At 32.7% G+C, this 12,095-nt stretch overlaps 1 protein-coding gene across 3 annotated transcripts in view; it reads left to right on the forward strand.

Annotated features, from left to right (window-relative positions):
- The window catches only part of LOC121380853 (APOBEC1 complementation factor-like), a 41,914-nt gene that overhangs the window by 13,495 nt on the left and 16,324 nt on the right, over window positions 1-12,095 (forward strand). Inside the window, exons 3-6 of one of the 3 annotated variants that reach the window (XM_041509847.1) lie at window positions 322-425; window positions 1,322-1,351; window positions 5,885-5,958; window positions 6,679-6,826. In XM_041509847.1, the coding sequence (XP_041365781.1) occupies window positions 322-425; window positions 1,322-1,351; window positions 5,885-5,958; window positions 6,679-6,826 (356 nt within the window). The remainder of the gene's footprint in view (window positions 1-321; window positions 426-1,321; window positions 1,352-5,884; window positions 5,959-6,678; window positions 6,827-12,095) is intronic. The other 2 variants (XM_041509848.1, XM_041509849.1) reach the window with 2 other exon arrangements.

Genomic DNA, 12,095 nt, shown 5'->3' on the forward strand with positions numbered 1-12,095 from the left:
CTAGGGAAAACACTAACATGTATGCCACCTAGCATACATAAATTTCATAATACTTTTTACTATGCCGTGATAGCGTTTTGGGTCTAGGATACTTGGGTAATGTTTCCCCAAGAATTGAAGATTTGAGTTGAGAGTGTTGGCAAAATAATTTGATATGAACTGATCACTGGATGGGGGCAAGAATGCTGGGGGAAGTGGAGGTCTGGGGGCTTCAGTTTATATTTGATGATTTAGTAAAAGATAGCTTAATCTCTAGTTAATTGTTGTCACATAGGTTGATGCAATGATTAAAAAAGATTTATAATTTATGTTTCATTTTAGGTTCCACGCTGGAGGGCTCAACACTAGAAGTGGTGCTAGCAAAACCTGTGGATAAAAATGATTTTTCAAGAGTGCTTCGTGGAAATAAAAGCGCTGTTTCTGAGGTAAGTGTAGCATTTTCGAGAGATGTATTTCAAACCCACGTTTCTCATCTAAATTATAAAAGAAAATGGATGTGTCATCCTGTTTGAAAATCTCCAAATATGACAGACTGATTTAAACTGGATGTTCCTTGCACGGGAAAGTGTACATGGGGTGTGGTGGATTAAAAATACAACTGCAGTGTAGATAGTCAGCCATCATTAGCTGAGGCTACCTATATACACAACTGCTGTATATATGGCCACTTCTATACAACTGCTGTATATATGGCCACTTCTATGTTAAGTGTCAATCTTTGTATGCACTTTTTAGCAAAATATGTGTATGGTAGTCGACTGGACCGGAGTGCACAAAGATCCTTGCGAAGTGCAGCATCTGTTAAGTACAGACCACAAGAGAAAGAAAGAAATGTTTTATTTAACGATGCACTCAACACATTTTATTTACGGTTATGTGGTTGAGGACTACACAGACATAGAGAAAGGAAACCCGCTGTCACCACTTCATGGGCTACTCTTTTTGATTAGCAGCAAGGGATCTTTTATATGCACCATCCCACAGACAGGATAGTACATACCACTGCCTTTGATATACCAGTTGTGGTGCACTGGCTGGAACGAGAAATAGCCCAATGGGCCCACCGACGAGCGAGCGCTGTACCACTGGGCTACGACTAAAAGAGAAGTGATCAGAACCATGGAATACTGTTAAAATGGTCTCGCATATTATATTAATATTATAGATATAACTTTTTGTATTTGAAAGAAGTAACCACTAGTCTGGCATTCTGTTAAATAATCTTCAATTCCGAATATACTATTGCATTCTGTAACTGAATATGGTTTATTGGATCCAAATTCCATAGGGGTCAGCAATTGAAATGTGTTTTTTATTTCAGGAAAATGATGCAAAGACTGTTGTACCACAGGTGGTTCTTTTGATTTGTGTTAAAATTCTCTTTGTTTACAAGGTGTTCATTTTCTGTGACTTCGTGGCTAAATACCCCAGGTTGATCAAGCTACATGTAAAAGCGACAATGTAAATAAAGACAGTATTTTTTTCTTCTAATTTCTTATACTGACTTGTGATCACAAACTCAGTATTGATAGTTCTATAGATGTACAAATATATACATACATGTATACGTACATAAACTTGGCTTGTAGACCAAAAACCAGTTTTAATTTTATTATGATGGGTTTTTTATAGTTACAAAACAAATTTAAAAAAGCAGGGTTTGTCTTTGTAGTGTACTATTTTTTACTCGAAGAGCCTCTGTTGTGGGGAGCAGAATGTGACCCAGTTTGAGGTCATCTTCCAACCCATTTGTGTTACTTATTCCAACTAGTGCTCCATAATTGGTATATTAAAGACCATGGTATGTGCTGTCCTGTGACTAAATGTCCTAATTAACCAAACAACCACCCAACCACCCAACCAAAACTCCTATTTGTGTGCTTACATATATGTTATCAGTTACCATTATATGTTAGATGTCTAATAGCTGAGCTGATTATGCAGTATACTAGGTTGTAATTAACCCAATATTATTTTCCCTTACCCCAGACTACATGTTAAGCCAGAAAATACTAGAAGAAATAGTTCAATAACTACCTGTCTGCAGCTGACAGTTAATAGGTATATGAAACAAAATCAATGCTGAACTACTCAGAATGTAGGGAAATGTAGTTTCATCAAAGTAAAAGGTAAAAAAAACAAAAAAACTATGTCACAGATTGCACTAAAAAAAATTATTGATCAAAATGAAAGAGAACTTTGCCTGTTTTTTATTTATCTCGTAATTTACATTTATAATTAAAGTGTACCAAATAGAATAGTTAAGCACAATATACATGTATAAGAAGAGTGTTACAAGTTTAAAATACATTTATCAATAATTGTACAGTAGATTTAATTGAATGTTAATTTTACATGTTCATGACTTTTGTAGTTTTGTCTGTTAAACCCCAATATTTCTGATAAAATGTAGTTTGGATATCTTCAAAATGTGGTTTGGATATCTTCAGGAGTATTTAAAAGTGTATAGGAATTGAACACCTATTTCAAATAATTGTTTTGTTGGTTATTTCATTATTTTTAGCTTTTACATTTGATATTATAAGATGAGTTTTGTTTTGTTGTTTAATTTTTATGTTTAAATAAAACGAATCATAATGTGATATATCTTAGCTTGTTGGTCAAACTGCTTTAGTCCTTAATTATATGCCCAGAGAACATAAAAAAAAACATTATTTAAAAAATATATGTATATATATATTTTTAGTTAACTCAAAGCAATGCAAATCATGTTTGACTAATGCAGTCCTTATGCTTTGACATGGGTAATTGCCCCTGGTCGCGTTTGCTTGTGCAAAACTATTTCCACTTGGGCAAAAAACTGATTGCCTTTTTAAATGCTGATAGTGCTTTTTTATTTAATTATAATTATTGTGAATTTGTATACAGAAAGTAATTGCTCTCTTACACAATTTCGGGGGCGGGACGTAGTCCAATGGTAAAGTGTTCGCTTGATGCACGGTTGGTCTGGGATCGATCCCCGTTGTTATGCCCACTGGGCTATTTCTCACTCCAGCCAGCGCACCACGACTGGTATATCAAAGGCTGTGGTATGTGTTATCCTGTCTGTGGAATGATGCATATAAAAGATCCCTTGCTGCTAAGCGAAAAGAATAGCCCATAAAGTCTGACGCCATATAACCGGCGTAAATAAAATGTGTTGAGTGCGCCATTAAATAAAACATTTCCTTCCTTCCATACATAATTTAAGGAGAGCAGTTTTTTGCTCACCCAGGGTTTTATTTCTAAAATTTGACTTTGGGAATTTTAAAGTTGTTTTACAAAACTTTTGGAAATTGTTTTCTGTTTCATTTAAAAAACATTTTAGTAAGCCTTGTTAAAATCGAAAAGACTAATACTGTACATATACTTGTATTTATTCAAATTAATATCTAGTCTTACGTATTGTTTTCAATATAAAAATATAATAATAAAAAATGAGAATTTTTTACTCCAAAATTGGGAATAAAAAACTACATAGCTTTTGAGGAATGGTGGGGAATGGTGCCGATTATTGGAGTCTAAAAACAGGTGATACAACCCTGTCACCATCAATTTTCAAACCATAAACACTACTAATATGTGCAAGTTCAAAAATAAATCCAATAATATTTTTAAATAGCTATGTGGTTTTGATACGTCTTCAGTTAAAGTTAAATCTAATAATAATAATAAAATTCTTTATTTTCAGAGGGTAAACACATTCAGTACAAGGTGACTCTAATCTATACATGATAGTATACATACATATATACATATATTCATACAAACAACATCAACATACATGTAATATGTATAGCAATGCATGAGAAACACAGTAGAAGGAACAGTAGCACATATGAATATTTAAATAATATAAGAAGAAACAAATTGTTTCTTTGTTAATCTTATGGCACAAGACAGTTCTGCACAAATTACAACATTGTACTGTATTAAAGGATCATTTCAGTGCTGCCATGTGCAAGGTAAAGAATGATAATTCCATTGATAGGTGAAAGTTTACTGTGATACCTTACAGTTACTAAATTTTCATCAGGAAAGGTTATTACTCCCCTTGCCTGAACATTTTGATAATGGTTTTTTTAAAAGGTTCTTGTGATCTCTTGCCTAGCACCTTTTCAGGAAAGTGATTTTGCTCATGGTTAAGCCTGCAGGGTTTGAATTAGATAACTGCACTACGGCAATTGCCGTATTAATATTAATTTATAGTCCTTACGGTTTACTTCGAACGCTGACTTAAAATGGGCAAAGATATCCAATATATGGGTTTTTTTTATTATTTTACAAATTATAATATCTATTCATCAAATAGAATATATCTTGGGTTTGAGAGAGTGTATACCACCAACATCAGAACACATTGATGACGGTGGTATTTAATAGTAAGATATGTGGTTGAAATGTTACATGCCATATTTCAATCTACATATACAAAACACTGATGACAGTGGTATTTAATAGTAAGATATGTGGTTGAAATGTTACATGCCATATTTCAATCTACATATACAAAACACTGATGACAGTGGTATTTAATAGTAAGATATGTGGTTGAAATGTTACTTGCCATATTTCAATCTACATATACAAAACACTGATGACAGTGGTATTTAATAGTAAGATATGTGGTTGAAATGTTACTTGCCATATTTCAATCTACATATACAAAACATATAAAATAAAAATGCTACAACATGTTCTGTTTAAAAATAAATAAAATAATTAATTGTGGAAAAAAAATAATAATTTATTTACTTTTAGAAATGCTATAACTTAATAATCTTCAAATGTAAAGGTCAGCAGGTCACTGGTGGTTTATCTAATTTGTTAATGTCAATAATGTTAGATTCCCTATTTCAGGGGTGGGAATTCTCCTCGAATCTGCGGTTTTCCTCTCATGGAACATTGTGTTTCCTTGCTTTTTAATCGTCCTTGTCCCCGGACCCCTCAATAGATTTCCTCTTTTTGACAGTTCAGCACCCCAGACCCCTCTAGATTTCCTCTTTTTAACATTTCACCAATTCCCACCCGTGCCTGAGGGGCAGGGTGAAAAGGGGGAAAATAATGCCAATTAAAAAAAGAAAAAAAAACCCAGTCTTCTCAGACAAAGCCCAGCCAAATTTGTTTGGAGATCTCTTGGGCATGTGAAAAAAACACATTTGAGTGGCAAAGCCCAAAAGTGGAAAGGTATTCTAATTTTTATTGTAAACTGATGGCGAATGTGTTCTGTATTGTTAATTACATTCTTTTCCCGGAATCAAATGAAAATAACACACAGAAAGCTAATGACATCATTAGAAAGTGACATCTTTAGCAATTACAAAAGGCCAAGTCAACGATTCAAGGGTCTACAGTTAGACTGTAGCCAGGTATTGTTTTTAAGAAATACCAAATATACAGTTAGTTCCATAGAAAAACTATTCAGTTTCCAATGGACCTAACCATATGTAGTTTTTAGATTTGCGGGTGTTATTGTCTATTTCATGCCCACAAAGGTTTCATTTTTAGGTCAAAAATGACATTTGCAGGATCAAATAGACAATAACACCCACAAATCTTATTAACTCCATAAGGTTATCCCCTAAAAAAACCTCCCTCATTACTTCAAGAAATAAAGTTTGTTTTGTTTAAAAACACAAAGGGTGGGGTGGGGTGGGGTGGGGGGGTGGCCTAAAGGAGAAAAAGCTGAACCAGTTTAAAAAAAAAAAAAACGACTTAATGCCAAACCTTGGCACATGTAAGAAATAAATATGGTCATTTGATGCTATATCTGAAAAGTTTTCATAAATGTGAAGATCATTAGATGGTCTATCAAAGTAGAGGATTAACAATTCACTCGGGAGACCGTTTAAGCCTATGGGCTTCTTGTATTTTATAATTGTAGGTATATGGATACCAGTACGAAGCTCCATTTACAACTCCAGCATTTTATAGCCAGTACGTATCGCCAGGAATGAGGTGAGATTTAACAAATGATGTTAAATATGCACACACATGTGCACATGTGACAGCAGTTGCCATAGTTGCAATATGAGTTGCCATAGGTCAGAGACTTCACCAATTGCCGTTTTTTGACACTGGATAAAAGATATTGCCTTCAGTTGAAGAGATAATTTTTATGTGTGTGTGTTTTGCAAAATTTACTGGTTTAAAATTAGTGTAGGCAGGCTCAAAATTGCAGTAGGTGAGTATTTTGTCTACAGCATAAACATTTCAAAATAGTCGTAGATGACAAACTTTTTAACTTTGAGCCCTGTGATCTGATGAACAGTCCGATATAATGGTATAAAACGGATACTATTTTAAATTTTGTATTAATATACATTTTGTTTAATATACTAATATCTAATTCTTTATTTTTATTTGTGGATTAGCTTACAAACATAATATACAAATATGTTACAAACAATATTAGTTCTATATTGTACAACAATACATACATAAAAGGGAAAACCAGGCTAACCATTAATGTACGTTATTGATCTATTGTATAAATTGGATGCTTGGGGGGGGGGGGGGGGGGGGACAATTGATTGTCTATCTGACATATTTTAAATTAATACAGCTAATGAATATTTAGTTCAAATTGTATCTGAACTTTTGTGCTTTTGTTATCTTCTGCTTTATCTTAGAATGTTAAGTCGGTTGTAAACGACCTTTGCAATCTCCACTTTGTAGAGGTGTCCAGCGAGGTGCAATTGGAATTCGTGGCATTCTTCGCGGGCGGGGTCGAGGGGCCGCAGGGTCACGAGGGGCAGGAGGAACTCGCGGCTATACCACAGCAACCTTCGCTGTTCGTGATGGATACAAAAAACACCCAGTGGAAGTGAGAATTGATTTTGTAACACAAAATTACATTTTCTGGCTAAAATTATTGTTGGGGTTTTTTGGGGGGTTTTTTCTTTTCGGTTTACATATTTTTTTAATGCAAGTGCATGTCAATCTGATAATTTAGTCATATTTTTGTAGATAACAAATGATAAAAATAATATTTGAACAACAATTAGTATGTTAATATGTTGTTATGTCACAAATACTATTTCATTGAAATAGATTACAGTTTACATACTGAACCGGTTGTATTAATAAAATTATTAATCTTCATCAGCACACTACTTAAGCACACTGTATACATGTATTCTTCATTTATGTGGTTTTAATAATACTGTTTTGTGAGTAGCAATAGTTTGGGTTATGTTAGAGTGGTAAGGATAAAGGTTTTGGAAATGACAAAATATTACTGCTTTTGCTGTGATTATTTTTAAAAATTATTATTTCCCCACACCCATTTTTACTACCATCAGCCACCAACATTTTGACTTGATTTGTTTGCTTAATGGAACTATTTTTGTTTTGTTAGGGAACAAAAATATTTCATACAGTGTTCTCCTAGCAACCAAACTAAAGTTCATATAAACAGGATCACACTAGGTGATTCATGTGAAAAGGTTGCTCTCTATGTCGCTGAACTTCGACTTGGTTAAGGGCATAGCCAAAATTTCTTGAAAACATATTTTTGGAATTCTGTCTTTTTAATATTTTATTGGTTGTAGACAGGAGTTACATGTCTTTATTATATTTAAACTGACTACATGTATGTGCTACTGTTTTGACATTTTGGGATGAAACGCTGCATTTTAAGTTTCATAGTTCAAACCCTGCCATCAAAAAAATGTCCACGGCAAAAAAACAAGCAGTGGAAACAAATTCTAATGTAGTCCACCGCAAAAAAACACGTTTTAATTCTCCATGGGCAATTGCAGAGGTTGTAGTTGTAATCCATTTCTGCTTTAATTTATCCAAATTGAAGTTATTCCCACAAACGTGTTATGAAAACATGCAAATACTGAAATAGAGTATACATGTATCCAGTTTGTTCACCTTGTTTTGTTTACTAATTATAATCATGATATGGGCAGAATTTTATCAAAACACCTAAATTTTCAAGAATAATGTAAGTTTTTAAACACAATCAGTAGCATTATTTGAAAAATCAAAATGAGATTGTTATGCACTCATACATTTATAAATTCATTTATGATTTACCATAACCATAAAATATTTGCATGAATTAGCACCGATTCTTGGTAGAAAAAAAATGACAACCAGTGCTACATGTGTAAATCTTTACATAAGTCAAGTCTCTGATTTGCACGGGAATTCTGCTCCTGCATGGTCACTCAACAGTACAGTGGATTCATTTATTTCTAAAGGATTTCGGGCATCTAAATAAACATATTGTCTGGTAATCCATGTACTGGTTATCACAAAATATGGACTTCGTAACCTACAACATTTTTATCAAGTTTACAATTTCCATTATTTTTACCATTAAATTCACCTTGATGAAAGTGGATGCAGCTTATTGTTATTGTAGAAATCTTGAAAGCCTCAGAATTAATTTTAAAGTAAAAAATAACATACATTTATTCTAATTACATGATAAATTATATTTGTACATATAAGTAATACAAAAAAAGTGTTTAATTTGTAGTTCAAGTATATATTGGACGACATGAATCCACAGTATATGTTACTGCAAATAATACCAGCATGTTTTGATAGCATGTATTTGATTACAGCATGTTTGTATATATGGTTTATGGTTTAAATTGCTGGTTTCCATTGTCTTTGATTTACGTTTGGTATTATTATTGCTTCAGTTTCATTAATAATAAGTGGACTACATGTACAAGTACATATATTTAAGATGAGTATTAGTGTTCAACATTTGTTTTAAAATATGGTTTGCTATCTTTCAGAGCCATACAAGGTTACATGCATGCAGCTTCTTTATTAATTCTCTCCCCCCCCCAAGCTATATTTAATCAGGGCTGGGAATTCTCCTTGGGTCCGCTGTTTTCCTCTCATGGAACATTGTGTTTCTTCGCATTTTAATCATCCTTTCCTCCAAAATGTGTCAGATGGCACAGATTTTAACCTAGGATTTCAAGAATGTGCGGGACCCCTCCAGATTTCCTCTTTTTTTTACAATTCACCAATTCCCACCCCTGCTAATAATTTCAAATATTAAATAAATTTTTAACAAATGAACTGTTCTAGTAGATTCAGTGAAAACCCCAAAATTCATTAGTAATTTTTGTTACTATGGCATCTCCATAGAATGTAAACAGTATTTCAGAATAAAGAGAAAATAAAATCTGTGGATTTACATGTAGATTGTATATGATATTAAAAGTTGTGGTGTGCCATTTTGAATTTTAGTGCCATCCCAAAACTGTTCCTGCCTTGGTTATTTAATGAAGTTTATTAATCATTGACTATTGGATGTCAAACATTTGACCATTTTGACATATAGTTTTAAAGAGGAAACCCACTATATTTTCCCATTAGCAACAAGGGATCTTTTATATGTACTATTCCACAGACAGGACAACACATACCATAGCCTTTGATATACCAGTCATGGTGCACTGGTTGGGATGAGAAATAGCCCAATGGGCCCACCGACAAGGATCAGTCCTAGACCAACAAGCACATCAGGCGAGAGCATTTACCAGTGGGCTACATCTTGACCTTTGTTCTGTAATGAAATGCTCACAATAATTAACTACTTTTAAAGAAGCTCCCACATCTTCTGTCCAGGGTCATTATTATCTTAGGTGGGTTGGGGTTGTGTGGGGTTTTTTCTTGTGTTTGGGGGGTTTGTCTTTCTTTCTTTTTTCTTTCTTTTTTTGGGAGGGGAAGGGTGAGGCAGCTGTCTTTGTTTTTTTGTTTTGTTTTTTTAATGCATAATTAGTCACACATGAATACAGCAGAGGCTGAAGAAATCTAGTTTAAGGCTGTACTAAGTAAAAGGGCTCTTGAAACCAGCAATTGTTTTTTTCAAATTAGTTGTGGTGTTATTGTTAACCCTTCCAGTGCTATGTGCAGAAGAACAATTAAGAAGCTTCTTTTGATAATTTCCCTAGTATTCTTACAAATGTGTTCATGGTCATGGATTATAAACACAACATTGTACATGTATATTTATTTGTCAAATTCTAAGAAATAAATAATACAATTTTCTCTGACAAAAATAAATAAATTGATTTTCCAAACTCTTCCTGTGATTGCTTCCTTAGTCCCAGTTGCATTTGTGTTTATAGTTGGTTTCTGTGTGAAAGAGATATCTGATGAATAAGCATTTAAACATATAATGCTAAAATATGTATAAAAAATATATACATATATATATATTATAATATTAAGCTTTAAAATCATGCCAACTCCTTTTACATTTTTTTATTTTTTTATTTTTTTTTAATGAAATTTAAATTATAATTTGTTTACGATTTTGTGTTATAATACTTTTTTTTGTAAATTAGCATTATCCACTGTAGAGTAAATGCTAATTCATCGGTCTCCTTTTTGGTACAGCTTTGTCTACTGGTGCTGGTTAAGATGTCATAGTAACATCCCTAAATATACGCTGAATAATTCTGCTATTATGAGATAACTAATTTAATTATATAAATACGTGCCGTACACATTTTTCTATAGTATACAAACTTAATATGTATCAATTATTAAAATACTAACTGCAAGTACAAATTAAGTTTTTATGATTATTATATTTGTATCTAATATATTATGGAATAGTGGTTTTTAATTTTTAAAATCTGCAATGGCACTGAGAGGATTAACATGACTTATACTTTGTCGGAAACAGTTTCTGGGCACTTTTGTGGGCCAGCAAATGGTCTTTATGATATATTTGTGATAAGCAAAGATCTATGTGAGAAAGTATTTTTGCTGTAGGGGCGGCTTTATGACATCTTGCCTGGCATGGATTTGATACCCACTAACCCGGTTACTCTCAAACCACAATCATTGAAAACTACAATGCAGGTACAGTGAATTATATGCCTCAACATTCTGGAACTTTCCTGCTTTTTGTGAACTGGTATAAGAGCTTGTCGATTTAAAAATAATTTACACATATAAGGCCAAAAAAACAACAACAAAAAGTTGGTTTCTGGTTGGACCAAGTTATAGAATTGATGTGGCAATACAGATTTTTAATTTTTTTCAATTCCTTTTTTTTTTTTTTTTTTAAAGCATGGATTGCTTGGAAAAGGTGGGCATACTAGATACTGAAATAAAGAGCATATTTAAATTGAAATCGGAGTGCATGTCCTAGTTCATGCGCGATGGCATTTTGGTTCCAGATGCATATTTTACATCTTAGCAAGAAAAGCCCAGCAAAAATCGTCATATTGCGAGAAATTACTTTTTTTTTTTTTTTAAATGTTGACACACGAGGATCAAAATTAACACACATGCTGACCAGAGACCAGAAATTTATTTTGTTTGACCTAAAGGTAATTATGTGAACTATATTACAAGATTAATTTTTGTTAATTTAAAAAATATCTTTGTTGGTGGTGCATTATAACAAAATAAATGTTATTTTTCTTTTAAACAAACACCTTGCAAACATCTAATTTGTAACGAGTGATACCAGTATGCCACAGTATAAACAACACCAAAATACCAACTGAAAATTAATTGTTATAGTTTTAAATGGATATTAATGACACTTGTACCTGTTAGCTACATATAGACAATGCACCCAAAACTGTAGAACTGCTTAAATCCTCTGCATTTCTGTATATTCACTTGCATTTCTGTATATTCACTTACCATACATGTGTATATTTTTATTCTGTGTGATGTTCCACAATGTTTTTTTTGTTTGTGTGTGTGCAAATGTATAGATTAATTGTTTCACATAGTAACAGTCATACTTAGTCATTTGATACATGTTGCTATTTATCTTGAGATTTTGTTTTTGATTTTGGGGTTTTTAATGTTTTAAGTATCTAGTTACACTAAATTTGTAAATGTATGCAAATGCAACTTTTAAAAATTTAAACCTGGTACAGTTTTCACATCATTATTTACATTGAAATAATTATCATTGGATGTATCTTCATGAATAATTCACCAATATAGAATATTTTTGTCGGTCTTTCTTCTCAACTTGTATTTGGCTAAATTACTATTTATTGGTGTGTTGGTTTTTTTGTCCAATTTTATACTTGACACTTATCTCCTGCTTTTTGTGTTTTTACAATGCGCTTTACAGTACT

This window comes from Gigantopelta aegis, chromosome 9, assembly GCF_016097555.1.
Source record: "Gigantopelta aegis isolate Gae_Host chromosome 9, Gae_host_genome, whole genome shotgun sequence".
Lineage (NCBI taxonomy): Eukaryota > Metazoa > Mollusca > Gastropoda > Neomphalida > Peltospiridae > Gigantopelta > Gigantopelta aegis.